Here is a 22,335-nt window from a genome sequence, read left to right on the forward strand (position 1 = left end):
CCCCCCACTCCACCCCCACCCCCTACAGTTTATATCGGGTTAGCGCATTCTTCAAGCACACTTAGCACTGCCTGTTCACATACTAGGTTAATGTTTCTGGTGGATGGCAACCAACAGAATGGTCGTTATTAGATTTCATCTCTGTATTTGCGCCATTTTATACAACCCACCACGATCTCCAAACTTCGCAGCAGAGTTTTTATTCGTCTGAATTTCTTCTGAATTTCACACATGTTCTTTTTGTTGTCATCTAAACATGTGCGCAATAAGGCAAAATGATGAAATCTTAAAGCCTTATTGACTCGACTCAGACGCATTGATAACTGCATTAGAGTTATAGAAGCGAATTCCTGATTTCATTCACAGCCAAAGCTGATATGAGATCAGAACAGCTGTTTTAGACACCGTGTTTGTCCGCTGGCGTCGGTGTTCTTAACCAAATTACACAAAATAAAAATGAAAAATAAAAAATAAGAAAATCCAGGGAGGAATTCTAACTCGGACTTTCTGCATACAGTCCAATATTTTATCACATAGACGCACCGGTGCTTAAAATGATTTTGCCAACGGACCCTGTACAGCCTTTATGTCAGGAAATAAATCTCGTTAAAACGCGTACTATAGTGTCTTAGCAGAGTAAAAAACAGCCAGCTGTCAAACAGTGCGAATTGCGTTCGTTCATGCATCGCAAGTGCAACCTATTACAATGGGCTCATTCATAATTCATCAGCCACAGCGTCAACAAATCTCTCATAATGTCCAAATGATGTGTAGTGGTGCCACGCTTCTACGTAGGATTATGAACAATGGTACAGTGGACGTTTCCCTGCTAAGCATGCACGGAGAAAAGTATCTGAGCAGTCTCCGATGTCACTCTCTTTGAAGCCATGGTGAAGCCGAAAGTCGGCCATATTCACTGGGCATATCCTTTCTTGTTTACATGTGATTAGCGAAATAGAAGGCGCATCTCTCTCTTCGGCTCGAAAAGCACGTGTGCTGCACAGCACGCGTGTCGTGAAGATGCGAAACCAACGGAACGGGACTCAACATTCTTAGCCAGCACGATACCGTTGGCGAAATCATTTCGTCCGAGTGAGAACAGCGAGTGATAGCTCGCTGAGAAGAAAGCAAGCCCAAGAAAATGCGGCTAGATGCACTGAGTACAGTGGGGTGGTGTCTGTTTTGACGACATTTATTCACGCACTGTACAGACAAGGTTCGGCTGTGCGCTCAGCCGTGCGCCGCCTGCTATTGTTACATTCAGGTTCTCACGCGGCGGACGCGGCACCGGGCTGCCGTGCCCGTCTCGCACGTAAAAGCTCCCGGATGTCAGATTGTGCAACCTGCGTGACCTTCTGCACGGTGCAAGTGACACTTGAATGTGCTTGCTCTAACGCCGAGAGTACAATGCTAAATAGTGAGAAAAGCAAGCGAAACCAAAAATGTGTTTAGTAGGCACATTCCAGTTTTTACTGAACACTAATTTTCATTTTTTTAGGTGACTCTAGCATTCTAGTGCACTGCATCTCGGGCTGGGATCGTACGGCATTGTTCGTCTCAATGCTGCGCCTATCTCTGTGGGCCGACAACGTGATCCACCAAAATCTATCAGCATTAGAAATGGCCTACCTCACTGCGGCGTACGATTGGTTCCTCTTCAGGTAAGTCAATACCTGTTTTTCAATTATCAGCCGTTAGCAAAATGCATTTATCTCGTATTTATGACCACACGTGCACATGACCCCCGCTGCTGTTTTTTTTTTGCAATTTCAGCCACAGGTTACCCCGACGTGTTCAAAAATTTGAAGAGGTGAGTGTAGCTCTCATCTGCGAAAGTTTCTTTTCGAAGCTAAACTTTTTTGCTTTTCTTATGCATTAACTGTCACACGCTTGACCTTCTTGTACAGCTTTGCGCCACGTCAACGATTCTAGTATGGAAATGCTGGAAAGTTAATATAGACTACAAGGAATTGCCGTATGCGAAACAATGTGCTTTTCACTGATCGTAAATTCGTAAGTTGTGTTGCTGAAGATTTAGATATCGAAAAAGAATTGGTCGGCCGTGGTAGAAACACTATTTCTTTCTTCAAAGCAGTGTATATTGGTAAAATATCAAACTAAGGATTGCATTCTGCAGAGTCGTTTAATCGATCTACATTGTTGTGGTAATTGTTTTTGTTTTCTACAACGTGAGGAACCTCAAAGAAAAAAAAAACAACCTCCACACCTAGCTTATTGCACGATGTCGACCTTCAGCCACGCCCACTGACAGAAACAGTCCATGCAGCCACCGCGCCGAGTCGATCCGCCACGCGAGCAGAGCGCAACCAAAGAAACTAGCGAAAGACAAAGCATGTAGGGAAGGTCGTTTAACCTTCACTTACAAGAAACCAGAGGAAAGATGAAGAATGCTGTGCACTTTCAGTTAACGCGCACGTTGTGAATATTTGTAGTTTAACTACGCACGATTAAAATCTCCCTCCGGCACTGCACTGCAGGTCAAGATTCAGTGTCTATATACGAGGTGGCCGGTTCAAGTGTGTGCACTATGTTGCCTCTCGCGGGCGGAAAAGCGTTTCCATAGTGCACGCGCATTGTTCGCTCTCAGGCTCTCGCCACGCGACGAGCAATGAGCCGAGCCAATTTCGAGGGACAGCGAACTCTTTTGGCAAGAAAAGGTGGTCTCTCTTACACTGAATCTAATCGACTGTAACGAGAGCAGCAGCGGACGACGACGGAGGATGTGTGCCGGCACGCTGAGAACCTGAAGTGATTCGCCTCTAAAATAAATTGAGCTAACCCCTAGGATCTCTCGTCGGCAGTGGGGCCGCACATGTTGAGGTGAAGGCGTCAGTCAGTGACGGAAGAGGTGGCCACCTTCCGTGGTTATTTTGCTGTTGGAGGGAACTATTGTGTTGTTCTGAATGTATTGTAACGTAGAAAATCGCCTCACGTAAACACAAGAGGGAAAGATTTTAAACACAAACCTGTCACCATAGCCTTTGTTACATTTCATCGTCTCCTCTTCCAAAATCACCATAGTTCACTGCCACTATCTTAACGTCTTTTTTCTAGTATATTTTTCTTGGCTTTGTCACAGTTGTTATCCAGATAACTTTCCGCCCCTCCACCGCTGTCGGCTGAAGCAGATGGTGAGCAAAAGGTTGCGCACAAATTACGTGGCACATACTTTCATGTAAGTCGTCCCGTGGGCTGAAAATATCGGCTTGTGTTGCCTTCCCTCAGTTCACGATTAGCGCCAAGACAAAACGTCACCGGCCCCAATAGCTTACTGATCCTGTGGAGACTCAAACATCAGGGTAAGGACTTATGACAGCGCTTTCGTGCACGCTGTGTGCGTCGAACTAACCCGAGATCCCAGATGAGAAATGGCCTCGACTGATGGTGCTGTGTTAGTGGTGCTTGAGCTGCTTGACTGTGTAAAATTGCTAGGCGCGTTCAGTGACGTGCTTGCGGAAGGAGAGTGGCAGTGTTCACGTGAGATTCATCAGGCTTTGATATTCTCCCATATACAAGCTCGAATGGTGTCTCTCGAATACCTTCTTGCCGTGACGTGTTCAGAGTGAGCGCAGCCGACACAACAAAGTCATCCGAGTCACCGTGCTCTGGACTCACATTGGAAACGATAATGTTGGTCAGCGGTATGTTAGTGCGTTCAACAAGTCCATTCTTTTGTGGGTGTTCTGGAGAGGCAGTAGCTTGACGGACTCTGTACTGGTGCAACAATCTCTCAAAAGCTCGAGACATGTATGGCGTGCGCTCATCTATGATAAATATTCGTGGTGTGCCTTGACGAAAGATAGTGCATTCGGTCACGAAAGAAACGAAATGCGTCGCCGAGGAGTCAGATGACTTTAACATCGGTACACTTCATCAGGTAGTCGGTGGCGACTATAAAAAACATATTGCCCTGCCGGGGTGCGTGGTAGTGGTTCCAGGTAATTAAATTTATTAACATCAAGAGGGGCATCCGGGGGTGGTATGTGCTGCAGAGATACTTGTATAGGATTGGCAGGGGCGCAAGCTTTTCTGTGCTCGCATATGGAGCAAGAGGACACTTACTGACGTGCGTCGGGTGCCATGCCTCACCAACCGAAACGTTGATGGAGTCTGGCCAACCTTTTCGTTTTGCCAAGGTGACCAGCTGCAAACACGTCCTGGCATAAAAAAAAACAAACACTATCGCACAGTTTGCGGCATGACAGAAAGCCAGAAAGAGTTTCTCGTAGTGCGATGACACAGAATACCATCACAAAGAGCGTAGGTAGCTTTGAACGTTTCTAAACATCCCTGTTAGTAGGCTGTGCACCAGGCAGACGAATGATGCCGTCACCATATTTGTCTGCATGTTGAGCCCCGAAGATCAAGAAGTGTAAAAGCTGGCACTGGGGAATTCTCAGGTGCTGCGTTTTGAGACAGATAGTCCACGTTCTCGTGCTAAGACGCACTGAGACAATCAATTTTGAAAGAGTAGTCTTGCAGCTTGATCACACAACGAGCCAATTTTGCGCTGAGGTTTTTTTTTCCTTGAAGTCAATGTAGAGTGCTATTGTGCTATTGTGGGTAACAGTGGTAAATGGCTTCCCATAAACGAAGGACCTGAATTTTTTTCACGGTCCAAACTACTCTTAGGCACTCAGATTCTGACGCATGTTACCGACTTTCAGCCTCACTTCACCGACAACTAGAATGGTCGATGGGCTCTCGTGGCCATCAGGGTTAGCTTACAGTAAAACGGCTCCAAGCCCGATAGCGTCGATATGGATGATTACATTTATTTATTTGGATACCCCAAGGGCCCAGAGGGCATCACATGAGGGGGGGGGAGAGGCTATTAATAAGGAAGGATAAACAATTCCAATTCATGAATACAGAAATTGAAAAGGAAAACTAGAAACGTAATGCAGAAACAATAACATTTCACAAATAACTGCTAACATTTCACAAATGAACAATAACATTTAACAAATGAACAATAACATTTAACAAATGAACGCAATCAAATACAAGTATAAAATACAGTTAGGTGATCTATTTAAAAGTGTTACGTGCGCGTTCTCCCGGTTGTGGGCAAGTGTGGGTGGTGCGGAAGCACACCTTTAACGTCAGCGAAGGCGCCTTCTTGCTATGGACCCCGGTGCCGTTGGGTACCCTTCTTGAGTAGCTCATTGGGTGGATGACTGCGTACTGCTGATTCAGTGACAAAACGGTGGAAATCGGACAATAAAAACAACTTGTTAGCTGCTTAGCCGTCGTCAGTGGCGTAATGCTGGCCAGCGCACTTGATTTGAACGGGTTAGGGATGCGGCCACGGCCACATACATGGTCTAAATACGTGGCTTCTGAGAAGCCATAATAACACTTAGATTTTATACGGAGATTTGCCTTTGATAGAGCAGTAAATACGAGCTCAAGCCTTATTTGGTGTTCCTCAAATGGTGTGGCTGCGGTGGTATAGTGGTTAAGGTACTGGGCTGCTGACCTACAGGTCGCGGGATCAAATCCCGGCTACGGCGGCTGCATTTAGATGGAGGCGAAAAATACTGTAAGCCCGTGTGCTCAGATTTGGCGGCACGTTAAAGGACCCCAGGTGGTAGAAATAGCCGAAACTCTCCACTACGACGTCTCCCAGTCATATGGTCATTTTGGGGCGTTACACCCCACATATCGTGGTGTTCCTCGAATGTTGAAGCATAAGTGTTGGAGCATAAGTCATCCAAGTGTACCAGTGCCAGTGTCGACTTTAAGTACCCAAGAACGCGATCCATAAGCCTCTGAAATGTCGTGGAAGCATTGCAAAGGCCAAAAGAAAGGTGGTTAAATTAGTACAGGCCATCAGGTGTTATGAAGGCGCTCTTTTCTGAGTCTCTAGGATCAAGCTCACTTGCAAGTATCCGGATAAAGGTCTAAGGTGGTGAACTGCGCCTCGTGTAGACGATCTACAGCGTCGTCGAGGCGCAAAAGATCAACGTCGGACATCATAACGCTGTTGAATCAGCGGTAATCTATACAAACGCGAGTTTTACCGTCTTCTTTTTTTTTTCATCAGGACCTCGCACAAGCACCATAAGCTCGACGAAGGAAAAATAACGCCATGTTCGAGCATGTCTTTGAATTGGGCTGAAATTTACTCGACTTATGATAAGGAAATGTGACGTGTATTGTGGCGGATAAATTTTTATATCAATCGCGTGTTGTAGCATGTTCATGCAACTAAGTTCACTTTGCGTTACCGCGATGCAGCAGCGGTATTTCTGCAGCAACTGTGTGTGATGTTTTTAAGAAGTCGTTAGGTCTGGCCCGAAGTTGAAGACGTCCCAGTTAATTTCAGTGTTATTTCTAGAAAAGAAAAGCGTCGTTTGGTGGCACCGTGGCAAAGACACCTGGTGGAGAAGATATGGTCCACTCTCCAAGATTGTACCGGTGTCTAGATGTGAATCATGGTTGGTTATATTCAGAACACATGTACTGAAATTTTCTCGTGAGCAACAGATGACAGCTCGTGGCATGCCAAACTCCGACGACAGCCGTGAGTACAAAAAAGGTTCACTGAAAATGTCTTCGTCAACGTTATTTCTACCATCTAAGTGAACAGGGACCCAGACAGCATCAGACAGCGACCGATGACGCTAAGGTTACCTGCACCGACACGGTTGGAACAGACTCTGACGTTGACGTTTTCTTTCTGGTTGCAGTTCAAAACATACAGGCCGTGTCGCCTGACAAACATAGAAAGCTTTTTGGGACCACTACATGAATTCGGTGTTGCACACGGTGAAAAAACGCTTTGTATGAGGGGACGGCTACTCGTAGCATATCTAAGTACCTCCTGCAGAGTCTTCCTTATTATGGGCTGCGTTTGGGCAAACATTTGCGCCACTAGTGCGTGAGAGTCTTTGCAGGTATATTCGCTGTGGCTGGTACGGCGCCAGCAGCGCTGCGGGTGGGTTGATTGAGTTGCACAACGTAGTCCTCGTCCTTAAAATTCAAACTGAGCTTCATCGCACAGCACCAGTTGCAGCGCAAGTTCACAAGAGCAGCCAGGTTGCGCAGTACCACAAACGGGAGTCGCATCGTTTTTCCGAACGCTGTAATTACCACAAAGGTATCGCCAAGAGGCAGCACGACAGCTCCATCAACAAGACGTAGCAGTAAAAGACTGATGCTTTTCTGGGGATGTAGAAGGTTGCCACGTGAAAGAAAATCTTGTAGAAAGGACATACTAGAGCCGATGTCTGAGAGCTTCAGAAGATAAGCTCAGGTTACCCAGTTGCTATTTTGCGTTTGGTACGCCTGACCATGTCACAAGAGAAAACAGCTGAGTTTGGTGGGTAAGGCTAGGTGCTTCCAGCGGTAATTGTAGATGCGAGCTACTCGCCGCTGTATTCCGTGAATTCACTACCAGGGGTGCAGTGCCCAGCGTCACGACACTTCTAACACCACCAAGCAGGTGAAGTTCGTTAGAAGTGTTTCGCAGTACTGTTTAGGATAGTGAGGGTTGTTGAATTAGCGTAGAGCGGCCACGTGAAGCACTGATTGGTGGCTCCACAACCTGAGCTTCAAGAGTTAGCGCCTGTGCTCCGCGAAAGTTGGCAGAGCGACCAAGGCGCAAGAAGGTCTGCATACTGCAGTCGGATATGGCGTCGATAAATGTTTGGGTAATAGCAAGATCCAGTGCAGTTTTAGGGCATTTTGCGTGTGGTTTACGTGACAAATGCTCGACTGTATCAGTGCGATTATGTAGTGTGGCTTCCCTTTGGCGGAGCGTCCTCAATTGCGCGGTGAATAATGATCGGAATGGGCGTCGCCAAACCAAGTCACTAGGACACGTATGAAGTCGCCGTACTTACCACGTACTAAGTCACTGTTCAGGGGATACAGTAGTTTCCACCTTGAAAATTAAGTTCTTTTGCAAACATCTATGCTGAACTGCACTTCGCTCAAGCTATCGGCAGCTTAAAGGGGCACAGACATTTTTTTTGCAAAATGAAAAGCAAAGCCCTCGGAAGCTTCAAAAAACGCACTGATATACGTGAGTGCACCCTAAAAAATAATGCAGGTGTGTTTTTGAAAGCCAGTTTGGGTTCCACAGTACCATGCCGCACAACACAGCATGAGGGCAAGATATTGTGGCGTCTGCATGGCCGTTTCACAGCCATGGCTCCATGGGCGACAATCAGCCATTTTGAATGTATAGGTAAGGCAGAAGTGGCTATTTTGGAAGCTTTAGTGCCTGACGTCATCACAACTAGTCAGCCTTCTGCATGAAGTCACCGGAATTCTTACGGTAGCCTCATGTCAAGCTAGTTTTGATTTCCGTATAGGTGCGAAACAGGAACATTGGTCTTAATATAAGATTGAACTTTCTTAACAGCAGTTTCTCAGCCGTGCACTTGCTCAGAGCCGCCTATGTATATACCAAATTTGTATGGCAATGTAAACCCACCTCCCAAAAATGTTAGTACCACTTCGAGCCAAGTGATATTCTTGAAAGGTGGCATAGGGAGTATTTAAAGACGAACCAATATTCATGGTTTATTTTGTCCACGAAAAATCTTTCACTCCACCTGAAGTCAAAGTGTAGTACGGTAGAAAACCACGTAACATTTTATGAGAAACAATCAGGGTACAGATGAATTTGTGTGCTGCAAATATATTCGCATCTGACAGTAGAGCGCAATATCATTTAAACACCGGCGTTATCCTGGGGTTGTAGGTTGTTGCAGAAATGGCATTAGTGTTCCCGTAGTAGTGACGTCCCCATTCCACTTACGACAAACTGAGCTGATTGTCGTTTATATATCTCGGGGTAAGCGCAGAGTACTGCGTACTTACTCGCTTACTAGAGTGCGCGAAAAAAGCACTCATGTGCCCCTCTACGCAAGAAGGAACGATGCAGCTCGTAGAGAGTCTGTTTCCGTATGGCCTCGCGATGCTGGTAATTCTTGTTAGCGTAATATTTTTGCATCGAAGTACACATGACGTGAGACGCAAATGCTTGTTCGGGTACATTCTCTGCACATTCAATGCTAAACTATGGTAACACTAATGAACACCTGGATGGGTAAATACTGAATTCTATCGTCGCATAGTCCAAATACTTCCCCCATGGCGCGGCAAGGTTGTTTTTCAACCGTGAATGGGAAAGTAAAAAGTTAGCATTGAGCTTAAAATGATCCTGAATTACATGTCAACGTAATCATAGCAGGAATTCGTATCTGAGTTTCTTGCGCCACTAACCGATAGCCGCTACAATATTCTTGATGCGTCATGAATGAATGAACGAATGAAGGACCTTTATTTAAAGTCCGGCAGTTTTACCGAGCGAGGTGGCGCAAGAGGTGATTAACCCCTGTCCTTTCCCACTCTCCGTCGATTATGATAGCCGTGCCTCAGGTGAACGAGCGCCATTACAAGGGTTTGCCGCACACTTTCAGCGCTTTCTCTCTTCTCCGCGAGGCGCAGGAAGGCCTTCAGGGAGCAATGGCGTGAAGGAAAGAGATCGTCAGCGCGCGTCATGACCTTGAGTGTGCATGAGAAAGCGTGATCGCTCTCATAGTGATCATAGTGATTATTCTGGGCAAGTGTGGTGCACGGTGATAATGTTAGCAGGCTATGGAACACGACATCGGTACATTAGTGTACCTCGAGGCTAGAAATGCAACATATGGAAACACCACTTTTGATTTATTGTCGCTGTTCACCAACAGCATGTTATCGGCTCTTCGACATCGAACAGCATTCGCCACCTACTATGAATAGTGAGCACAGGTCTATGTGAAAAGAGGGTGCCTAAAAAAGGGGCAACGTCGGGCTTCGATTCTAAACTCATTGCCGCACACACCTGCAACATTTTGCCGAGATGTTCATAGCAGTGCAACAGGAGGAGATAGTACTCGAAAAACTCGAATAGCGAATGAAATAGCCGTGTAGTCTATTCAGCGGCCGAGTACATTGCTCAAGTTTGAAATAGCGAATACATTTTAGTAATTTTAGAGTAATCAGCAGTGGTGAAAAAAAAGCAAATGATTAATGGATTAAAAAATTGAGATTAGCACTTTAGTTTCTTTAAATATTGTAATATATAGACCCAACTAGCCTTTCCAGTGACAAAATGGTTGACGCCGTGCTAATCACAGATGAAAGCGCTTCACCTAAAACTGTTGTCACCAAAAGAAAGCGTTCTCATCCTGATATACTTTTATGACATTCGTATGTTCATTCTATATAGCTTGATTTGTATGACTGATTTATTTAAAAGATGGCCACAAAGTACCGCTTACAATTTCAAAGCAACCATGGTAATTCAAAGTACCAATACAAAATATCACTTCGACTGTCATTGCTTATAACAGGTTACTTTAGTTTACATAGATGTGGCATTTTTCTTTGGTTAAAGTTAACCGTTATATTTCTTTGTAATTTCTGTTACAAATTGTTTCAAGTGAACTACTCAGGTATAGGAATGTGGCGAAACTTCTTGCGTAAATATTCGCAACTTATTCGAGTAGTATTCATTTTACACTCCTATTACATTGGTTGTCATCACTATTTGATCCGTATTTGATATTATTCTTGACGTTACTATTCACACACCTTTACAATGTATGCTTTCCGTAGGAGGTGTGTGTTCACGAACTATCGAGGGGAGGTTCAAGACTGATTAAAAGTGTGAAGTGTATGTGTAGTTATAAGGCTGAATTCATTGCAATATAACCTGTACCAACATCTCATAAATTGTTCTGGGTGGCTGACCCCAGCGCGCACACGCCATATCACGCAAAATGTGAATTGATGACACTTACGTATTTAAGAAGTCTTTGCTTGTGACACTGCCCTCAAAATAGCATTAACCATGCACGTTTTTACAATGCCGTTCAGTAACAACTATTTCAAAAATTCGCTTCTCTCTTCAGATATTCTTCTTCTGCTTCAACATGCTCAAGTACATCAGTGCGGAAGAATTCTCAACGTTGAACCTGTAAGTCCTTATAGTTATGCGACGGTGCATCATTTAAAACTTACATTTTTTTTTTCAGCAAGAGTCATGGGAACACGAGCTCTAAAATCGTAAGAACATCCTCTGCCTCAGGTAAGTACGTTTCGGAAGCGCGTATTTTTCTGTGGTTTCTGGACAGTGTGGTGGTGATTATTCAGTTTGTTTGTTTGATTTTACTGAATAGCGTTCGGTTAAGCTCACGTTCAGTGTATATTACCAAAATGTAATGTAAATCACCAAAAATACAAAGAGCATGCTTCCGTGAGCTTGCCATAGCGGGCTCGGGTGCACAGTTCAGAACAGCTGACGTGAGTCCTATGAACTCATAGTTATCAAGCTCTAACCGCAGTGTAGCGTACAAAAGCGCACTATAGTACTGACTACGACAGCGAAATTCTCTGCAACCTCTATTTGCTTAAATTTAGCGTATAAGAAAGAAGTAGAGCAGATCAAATGCATATTTATGGTTTTCTGTCTCGCTGTGCAGGGAAAACAAATCGCTAAGCTAGATATTGCTGGCAGCTCAAGTAATAAGTAAATGACCATGTAAATAATTGATTGTCTAGTAACACGGACCATTCCCATAAAGTAGCGATTTGGGATTAGTTTTCAAGCAATTAGCCATTACTTGTTCACTCCTGAGACCTTTATAAAATACTGAAATTGTTTTCATTGAATATTTACTTGGCGTTCTGTCTGGCACTTAAGAAAAAGCCACGTGTTAGACCCCGAACATTTGTTTGATAGTTCAAGTAAAGATGCATGGTACAAGTGTTATGGTTAACAAACGTTTGTTTTGTGTAGCAAATATACAACATCGAGATTTGTTCTAATGACTAGCGAATTAATAACAACTAATATATAATTAGACAAGATACCCACAACATGTTAAACGATGAAAGAACCGGACAAGTTTTGAGATCCTGAAGTTGTTTTGTAATTCTATTGTTGATAATTATGAGCCATTGGTTATATGTAGAAAAAACTCTAAAAATTCTCCCAGTGTACATCGATTACCAACTACTTTCTTTCACGGTGAATAATGTATTCTAAACCGTCATGGTGGTCTCGTGGTTATGGTTCTCGACTACTGACCCGAAGGTCGCGGAATCCAATCCCGGCTACAGCTGCCGCAATTTCGATGGCAGCGAAAATACTTAGGGCCGGCGTACTTAGATTTACCTGCACAATGAGGAACCCCCAGGAGGTCGGAATTTCTGAAGCCTCCACCACCATGTCCCCAAGAATCATATGGTTGTGTCGAGATGTCCAACCCCCCAAACTTATTGTTAATGGGTCCTTCTAATAGGCGACATTGATTGTTTCTTGCTACTGGGCCTTTGCAGAGCGAGAATCTCTGGATGCCGATATCAGCTGTTCAGGGTTCCATGTTCCAGAAGCCGAGACAACCACCATGGTGCAAGAAATGCAGACGGTGGACACGATTGATGCAGGGCCATCTGCAAGCGGACATGTCGATACAAGCCATTATGCTAGCCTCGCAAGCACATCGAGCAGCGATATCTCTATTGCATCGCGAGAGTTTCCTGCACTAGTCGAACATCACCGCCAATGTTATAGCCACAGGCAAGTATTTTGCTAGCGAAAGATTTTGCTCTTGCATGAAATCCGTTTAGTTTGTTACAACTTAGTGCTTCACAAAATGACTCCGTCCTTAATTGTTCCACATACGGTACTGTGGCATTTATGGCCGTGAGTGAACTGTCAAGTAAAACCTATTTACTATGTCCCGGAAGTACGACGTCGCACTTCGAATTTGCAGATTTCTTTTGAGATTCATAACAGCATTGAGGAGATCCTCATTTTTTTTTTCAAAAGTCTAGTGCGAAGATTCCCGAACACCAGTAGACATAGCTGCAACTCATAAGATGTAGAACGCGAGAAATGTCACGTGGGGATTCAGGGTCCGGCCTCCACGGGCTCATTTCCATTCCTTTTCTTTTTGCATTTGTTTTAATTCCTTGGAAATTTTACTGTCATCACATTTCACTATTTTTGCCGACTTGTTTACACTTAAGCGTGTACAAGATGACTGAAATGTCGTTTTCGGCCTTCGGAATAACTATATCCCCCTCATTTCGGGTGCCTAATTAACTCAATAGTGGCTTAAAAGAGGCACATAGTTTGCCTCTTTGCCCAGTTAGAGCTACCGTTTTTACCAGCAATACATATGTGTACTACATTTTACAATAGCCGCTTTCACCACAAAAGTTCTTGGTGCTGTCCGATGCTTTCGGCGCTGCCCCGAACGCGTGCGCAGGACAGGACACTGATGGACATCCAGATTGCAAAATTGTAGTCAAGAGTATACGTTACAACATAATTTATGCATGCACTTTTGCTTATCTTCTCCCACTATCCTTGTTCTCACATCTGACCATCCAATAAACTATACTCAACACAACTTGTTATTCTGTTGTTGCAATGATTTGTCCATGTTTGCTGCAAAAAGGGAAATGGGCGTATTCTGTTAGTAGTATTTCAAAGTATTCACCCACTGACTCAATTTAGGAAAAGCGTACGTGTGATTTTGTACAAAGTAAGAATGTGACGCAGCGCTTTCCAGCAATAATATTTATTGTGAGGATGAAGTAGAGCAAATAAGACAGTGTGGTGTGGTGATATCATTATAGCAAGAAGTTGTATTTTCAAGCGACGGTGCCGACGCGAGTATATCTAACAATTCTATTTCGCGTGCTAGAAAGATGGTGGATATATTTGCTTGAGAGTTCCTTTCGGGTAAAGCAAATAGTCATTTTTTGAAAGTAGAGTTGTTTCCTCTTTTGCGTGAAATTGCTGAGTGCTCCACTTATTTGTATACAGCTGGTGTACTTTGTACGTAGAATTATCCAACCGTAGTTATGTACTACCGGTGACTAATTAGCCATTTTTCAGGTATGAATTGAAAGGCAGAGTGAGTAGTTAGACATTTTTCAGTATATAATGAGCTAGGATGCATCTTATTGGCGACAAATTGACGCAGGAACTGCAATAGTATATTTCGCATTTCGGATTGCGGAGTTCATCTATATTCGAATGCCGCACGTTATCAAACCATATAAACACTTTATTCGTTATGTACCAGTATTTGCGCTCAATCAACTGACTAATATAGGGTCTCATTAAATTTTCATACAATATTTTTGAGAAAACATATTTTCGTTTTGATAAGACTATAACAAGTGGCTTTCAAGGACACCATTTGGTATATATTTCACATAGTATATCTACTCAACCTGTCATCACTTTGTCGCTGAAACCTATGGTTTTCTGCAGTGATAAGGCTTGCGAAGAAGCTCCTTTTGATGTCGAGGAGGCGAGTGTCGAAGGTATATCCCTTTCGGTTATGCTGTCTCAGCCACCGACAGAAACGTTGATTGACATTCAAGAAAGGTAAGCCGTAATATCTATGGCAGATTCAATGCCTTTGGTATACATCTACTGCATGCGATGTTATGGAGGAAGGTATAATCATAGTTAGGGCGGAAATGAGGAAGCCCGTTATATACCTACATTTTTGACACTGAACACCATTTTAACAGCCTAATAAGCTGTGCGAATAATTTCGGATTGGGTGAACACTCGGTACAGACTGTTGCCCTATTGGATCATCATTCACGAAAGAACAATTTAGAAATTACAGGAAGAGTGCATATAATGTGGCCTTTTTGTCTCATGCTAATTTCGCGCCCTCTTCCTACGGCTGACATTACTGCGTTCCTTATGGGTCTAGATATAGATGTGTCTAGTAGTTCTTGCGATTGTATTTCAGCGATACTGTTGTGCGTTCCTATTGAGGCCGTGGATAACCCCTCTGCGTAAACAGCAAGTGGAAAAGTCCACCTCGTGCTCCCGAATCTCACATGTGCTTTCAGCTGATGCACCCACAAACTCCGCAGTACTTGTTCATTAAGTATACCTACGTTCCCCGTATGACTCCTGATCGCGCTACAAGTTGAATAGGGAGACAAGCGTTGCTGTTGGGTAGACATGAAAAAGAACTTGAATTGAAACTAAAAGTCGACGAAGCAGTCATGTCATTTAAATCTACCACCAAACTACTAGCCCAATAGAAGACCACGGTATTATGACTTTAGGTCAGCAAATATAAGTGTAACTCATTCACACTCACTCAAGAAATAAATCTTGCGCATTGTACTCACTCGGACTCTGTCAAAGAATTTTTTTCCGAACTGAACTCACTTGGGTTCGACGCGAGTAGGTTGCTGCTTCGGGATGACTAAGCAAGCTATTATCTCGCTTTGATTCTCGAACCCCATCCCCTCTTTATGCCAGGTCGTCAATAAAGTTGTTCCACTGACTCACTTCTTAAACCTGACTCATCCGGACTTAAATTCACCAAAAAATTACTAACCTTGGCTCACTCAGACTCGCCGCATGGTCTGAATGAGTAAGTCCGAGTGAGTCCACTTGGAAGTTCACTGACCTATTATGGCTAAAGTTTTTATGAAACATAATTTGCTTATATTTGATCTGGCCTAACGACCCAAAACCACCGTATGATTGTGGGGGATGCTGTAGTGAACGGCTCCATAAATCTCGACAACCTGCCCTGCCGCTGTTGTCTACCGTGGTTAAAGTACTCGGCCGCTGACCCGCAAGTTGCAAGATCAAATCCATACTGCGGTGACTGCATTGCAGACGGAGGCGGAAATGCTGTAGGCCCGCGTGCTCAGATTTGGGTGCACGTTAAAGAACCCCAGGTGGTCGAAATTTTCGAAGCCCTCCACTAGGGCGTCTCTCATTATCATTTGGTACTTTTGGGACATTAAAGCTCACATATCTATCTAAATTTCGACAACCTGGAGATCGTTAACTTGCACCTAATTCTAAGTATACGAACACTGAGCATTTTTGCGTCCATCAAAATTGCAGCCGCCGCCGCCTCAATATGATTCCGCAAACGTCGGGAAGCATTCGAGCACCACAGCGCAAATAAATATAACCTAGTAAGCAATAATTTATAAGAAATATTTATTTTTTGCGCAAGTGAGCTTCAAAAGAAGCATTTATTTATTATTAATAAAAAAGCCAAGAGCGTTACTGACGATAGTAGACAAAACACAAAAAAAAACTGAACATAATATAGCGAGTAAAATGAGCACTGAGCATACATCTAACATACTAGAAATCTCCTGTTTTTATTACATGGAATGACTTCAAAGCAATAACCAAAGGAATGACCCATAGTGCGGTGATGAAATAAGTTGATCGGGGAGCACAGTTCGCTGGTATATTTAAATGTAAAAAAAGTTCAAACTGCAATTATTTTAATGCGGTCCTAGAGAGGGGCTAAAGGCTGAACATGTTGGCTTTTATGTTAGCAATATGAGTGTAGTCAGATAATTACGCATTCTTCGATGGGAAGACGAAGTGATTCTAATTGGAACGCTGGTTTCAGTCTGTTTTCTCCCTGTTTCATTGGTGTTTGTGGAAGACACCGTTCTTCTGGCTGCGGTAATGGAAGTAGAAATCTCCTGGGCCACGTGAGAATCAATGGCTGCAAGAACGTTCTGGCGATATACGTTGCGCAACGTACTGCTCTGGACGTATTGAGCAAAGTCAATATGCTGGAGAACATACATGTACGTTCTTACATACCAGATGGCAAGGGCTCTAGGGCAGGCGTTATATACGACGTCGATCCTTCTATCAGTGACATTGGTTTTCCCATTGTAATGAAACCAGTGACGGAACCTACTCCCATCTTGCAAGCCCGCTGTCTCGGCAACTCACGATGCGTAAAACTTGTTTTCAAGGGTGACAGTCTCCCATCTCAAGTTAGGGTTGGTCACTTCGACACACAGCGCAGCCGTTCGCGCCGAGACTTTTTCAGTGTCGGAACTGCTGTAAAATGGTACACGCGAGCGCTGTTCGCACAAACTCTGTTGTGTGCTCCCGATGCTCGGAGTCACACAACACGGAAGCTTGCCATGCAGAAAATAGCAAGTCCTGCAATTACCAAGGTCCTCAAGATGCGTTTTCAAAGAAGCGCTGAGATATGAAAGAGATGAAAGTGCTGAGGCAGATGGCCAGAGACTGTTCCACCTACAGGCAGGCTTCTGCTAAATTGCGACGTCGGCGTTTTCGTTACATGAGAACTTCTAGGACACCTTCTGCCAAGGCCTGGGATACACAGCAACCCTATATCAGGCACATCATCAAAAGCACCAACAAGTGCCAACAACAAGCATTCTCAGAAAAATGCAAGAATCATTGACCACCTGACGTGTGGCCAGCGCTACCATGGATGAATTCACCAGTAGAGCCGCAGCATCGCACGATCAAAGCTACTTCAGAGCCAGTAAGTCGCGACAGTCAATATAACGAAATAATATGCCGTGATTAGGAGCCTCATAAAGACCATTCGAGTACTCCTGAATAATATTCAGACATCTGGCCGTTCACAACGCCCTTCAAATATTGGACGCTTTAAATCTGCTACTGTCAAGACTAGAGAAGCACCATGGCTCTTTCTCTACAGCGCTTCGATAAACAAGTGCAAGAAGTATCAATTTTTCAATGGAATGCCCGAGGCCTTAAACCGTGCATTTTAGATTTTCGGTCACTTGTATTCAAGAATCGGTTTCCTATTATCGTCATTTGTGAACCACGCCTTCACAATGTCTTACGACTATCCAAATACCAAGCTTTCAGGTCTGCAACCTGCAACCACTACAGTAAGGTCATTGTTTACGTCAGGTGCAAACTCACATATAATAAGCATCCAGTTACACCGGAGGACATCAACAAATACGTGTGCCTTACAGCTAAATATAAGCACGTGAATTTCACGCTAGTGGCAGTATATAATTCGCCTTGAGGCCGTTTTGACACTTCAAGACTATGTGCCTATATTTCAGTGACATCTGGGCCATGGATTATTACTGGTAATATTAACACTCATCACCCGCTGTGGAAACAAGAAGATACACCATCGGGGAAGACATGAGTCCTCCTTTGCATCTGACCACCAACTATATTGCTTAAATGACGGCACTCCAACGTTTTTATACGGTCTGACTTAGAGTAGCTGACTCGACCTAACTTTTGTGTCAAGTAGCCTAAGTACCAAGCTACAGTGGTTTGCGGACAACAAAACGCATTGCAGTGATCACATCTCTACCTACGTAAACACAAAGAGACTGAGCAAATCACAGATGGCTTCTTCTTCACGGACAGACAGGTAAAAGTACAGGTCATTCATTGTGAAGCGGTGCGAGGGAAACAAAAAAAAAGGTTCTCTTGAAAGGCTAGAGGGTATAACTAAAACCACTATACAAGAGGCAACGTTTAATTGTGAATGTTTGTCAGGCTTTTTGTGAATACGAAGCGCAGTTGGAGCAACTCCGAACGCCCCGCCGCAGCAATGTAGTGGCTAAGGTACTCGGCCGCTGAACCGCAGGCCACGCGATCGAATTTCGGCTGCGGCGGCTGCATTTCTGATGGAGGCGGTAATGTCGTAGGCCCGTGTACTCAAAGTTGGGTGCACGTTAAAGAACCACAGATGGGAAAAATTTCCGTAGCCCTCCACTACAGCGTCTCTCATAATCATAGGTGGTTTTGAGACGTTAAACCTCACATATCAATCAGTGACTCCGAACAATCCGTCGTTGTACCGAACAACGTTGTAGGCGCACGAAATCCATCTACAACTTGAGGGAGCTCGCGAGACGTCTTCGAAAGAAGATTCAGCGTCGAATCAATGCATTGTTGTTTCTTCAATTGAAGTCATTGTGTGAGTCGCTCGACCCCCACAAACCTATTTCGCAAATATAGAGATTCATCCATGGCCTACGAACATTTCCACTACGGCATCGCCCGTTCAAATGCCTTGCTCTCCACCAAAGCCGGCATGAAATTGATGTAGCAGATTTCGGCGCCAGTGTTGCCCCCAAGGAGTCCGGGTTCACCATGAGTAACCTAGGAAACGCGCCGATTTAGACACACTCGGATGGACAATGTTTTCAGTAGAGGAGCTTCAGGCAGCATCGGTAGCATGGACGCGTTCGTCATCTCCTGGACCTGATGCAGTCACTTACATGACCATTGCTAACCTTGGGGCAACAGCTCAGCATGCCCTCCTAGTTGTATACAATGACTCGTGGAGCGATGGTATGGTGCCTTCTTCGTGGTAGGGTAGCCGCCTTGTGCCTCTGCTGAAGCTAGGAAAACGCCTCTAGACATGGCCTACTATCGCCCCACGTGCTTGCCAGCTGGTTTAGACAGGTAATGGAGAGAATGATGCTCACTCACCTAGAATTATACCTGGAGAATAACACTATATACCCCGATGCTTTGACCGACTTCAGACGTGGACGGTACAATGTTATTGACCTTGTCACGTCTGTACAACAGTAGAAAATCCCAAAGAGATTATCAGCGGCACTCTTCTTGTTTGTTAAAGGTGCGTACAATTTATTGCATGAAACCATCCTGGGTGCCTCAAGACATTGGATTAGGATGCCGCGCCTGCCAAGAGATCTACGGCTATTTGAAGAACAGAACCTTCTTCGTTCAGTCAAAAGGTGGGGCAACAAACAACCACTAATTTATCGCGGTGTACCTCCAAGAGAGGGGGGGGGGGGGTCCTGAGCGCCATACTTTTTAACCTTGACCTCATTGGCCTCGTCGTCATCCTGCCGCGGTCCGTGTATCTGTCAATTTACGCAGACGACATCTGCACCGGGGCATCAGGGTTCACACGTCTACACGTACAAGCGTACGCATCCTCCACTCAATACAACCACAAGCACTGAAAATATTCATCGGGCTTCCGAAATGGGCATCCTCAGCAGCGAATGCCGCAATCGCACGTGAACACCCTGTCCCTACATTCGTGTCGATGCTTTAAGAACGGACATATGCGGATTTCATCGCATAACTTCGCCTCCTTTCCAACTTCTAGGGCACGCTCTGCGGTCTGCCCTGTTATACCTCCACATCGCACAGTGCTTCCCGCGAACTTCATGCACACAGCAAGACAACCATTACCATCGTAGTGTCTACATCCACTGGAAGCCCAGACAACCATCCCCGGAATTCAATAAAAGAAAAATTATTCAGGTGGCCCTAAAACAAACAATACTACCATTTCTGCATGAGAAACGCGGTGGACGCATTGACATTTACATGGATGGATCGGTTACTTCAGCAAGCTCAACAGGCGCAGTGATAATTCCAGAGTAGCCCATTACAATAAATCTCAGGACATCGCATCTGACATTAACCACGGCTGCGGAATTCGCCGCCATTCATGCGGCTCTGGAGTTCGTAGTTGAAGAACCACCACAGACAAGGTCAATCTTTTCCGACTCTAAAGCAGCCCTCCAGGTCATTGCCTCACCATATCGTCATAGAACAAATAAACAACTAGTCGCTGAAATAAGACTGCCTTATCATCGGGCTGAAGAGAAGCAGCATGATATAGCGTATCGATGGATACCGGGCCACTGCGGCATCTACGGAAATGACCGTGCAGATGAAGCAGCCTGATCTGTAGATGATGATGCCCCTTGTGCAACTATACCATTATCAAGATCGCATCCCACTAGAAAGCTTCGATCACTTGCACGAGAACTGGTACTCGCTCAGTGTAATTCGACGACATTTACGAACGTCCGCCTTCATAAAGAGTACCCACACCTACAGCTCCGTATTCCATCAGGAATAATCAGAGTTGAAGAGACTTTTATGTCGTCTGTGAATTGAGGTGGCCTTTACGAATGCTTATTCGTAGATGGCCAGCAGTCCGACATGAGACAACTGTGGCTGTGTGGAGACGTTTTCCCAACTTCTCGGCGAACTTTCTCGTTTTGGTGCGCTAGAAAAACTTTCGAAAGTTCTAGATAGACTTGACAATCGCCAATTGTTGGAAGAAAGAGTATAAGGAAACTGGCCGAGACCGTCCTTGGCATGAAGTGCATTGAGAGCGTTGTTGTGCTTCTGGCGGTCAAGTAGTCTCAAAGCAGACTGTAGGGAGCGTCGTGGATTGTACTACCATGCTTCTTTTTTTTTTCTCCTTGAACGTTTCTTTGGTTATCTTATATTTCCATTACCCCGTTCCCTAGCACAGTGTAGCCAGCCGGTCTGAGAACTGGCTAACCTTCCTCTCCTTCCTCCTCCTCCTCTTCGCATTCTTCTTGTCAACAATATATGACGTATGACAATCTTCATTCATCAGAAGTTAAGTGTTACATAATGAAACGCCATTAGAGAGGCACATAGGCAGAATTTCAGTGTTTCGGAGGATAAGTAGCTGTGCATTGTGTGACAGGTTCATGAAACACGCCTCCAAACCTGTGGGCCAGCAACTATATCGCGTCATTTAGTTTAAAGTAGGTGTATCTGTATATGTTGAAGACGATAGTCTTTCTTGGGGACCTTAGACGAATGTACCGACAGACAGACCAAAATTTTAGCGTCTGTTTGTTCACCGTTAACGGTACCCTAAACGGCATCAAAGTTACCAAACGATACTCTAAACGGCCGACCCCATCCGCAGCGCCCACCAACAGTGCTCAAGGTTCAGGGCTTATACTTGTGTAATTGTCCAATAAAAAGCAATTAGTCCGCATATCTGAGGCACCATAACAACGTCATTATTATGTATGTGTATTTTTTTTCACTAGAAAAGCAATACATAAGTAATCCTAAGGACCGTATTGTTTATCACGCTGCGCTGACCATGCAACTCTTGCACGAAAAAGCCAGTGTTTCCATTGCTTTGCTAAGACGACACGGTTGTCGCGACTACCCATCGCCTTGCGTTCTACGCCTCATCATCACAGAAACGGGTGCGCACGCCGCGCGATCTGTTTTCCAGGAAAACTTGCAGATAGCGCTCAGGTGTCGCGTGTGACGTGACTTGATGCGCTCTTTCGCTTCCACTACACGCTCGAGGTACTCTAACGCAGCGCCTCTAGAATACCATTCACCAATTTCCTTGCGCAGAACATCAAATAAACGTTTTGATCACTCTGTCCAGACGCAAGACTATCGTCTTTCGATGACATTTGCAGTGTAACGTGCAGATACGGGGCCAATTTTTCATGCAGGATAGACTCCTTCTGAAGGACCGGATAATTTTGGAGCATTCCCGCTATCATGTTCATTGGCATGTTAGAACTTTTTCTTTGAAGCCGCACACTGAAACGATTAAAAAATCTACAATAACAGATCAGGTTTATTTTAGTGCTGAAATTTGTTTGGTGTGGTGCTGCTTTGGAGCGCATTAGGCTGTTGGCAGGGCCAGGCTTACGCGACAAAAAAGG

The 22,335-nt window shown here is 44.6% G+C and overlaps 1 protein-coding gene across 2 annotated transcripts in view; it reads left to right on the forward strand.

The window, feature by feature from the left end:
* Positions 1-22,335, forward strand: part of LOC119161925 (phosphatidylinositol-3,5-bisphosphate 3-phosphatase MTMR14) — a 107,903-nt gene that overhangs the window by 80,014 nt on the left and 5,554 nt on the right. For both annotated transcript variants that reach the window (XM_037414421.2, XM_075880069.1), the window contains exons 13-18: positions 1,499-1,661; positions 1,774-1,810; positions 10,938-11,002; positions 11,061-11,113; positions 12,367-12,607; positions 14,318-14,434. In XM_037414421.2, the coding sequence (XP_037270318.2) occupies positions 1,499-1,661; positions 1,774-1,810; positions 10,938-11,002; positions 11,061-11,113; positions 12,367-12,607; positions 14,318-14,434 (676 nt within the window). The remainder of the gene's footprint in view (positions 1-1,498; positions 1,662-1,773; positions 1,811-10,937; positions 11,003-11,060; positions 11,114-12,366; positions 12,608-14,317; positions 14,435-22,335) is intronic.

Source organism: Rhipicephalus microplus, chromosome X (genome assembly GCF_043290135.1).
Source record: "Rhipicephalus microplus isolate Deutch F79 chromosome X, USDA_Rmic, whole genome shotgun sequence".
In the NCBI taxonomy this organism is placed as follows: domain Eukaryota; kingdom Metazoa; phylum Arthropoda; class Arachnida; order Ixodida; family Ixodidae; genus Rhipicephalus; species Rhipicephalus microplus.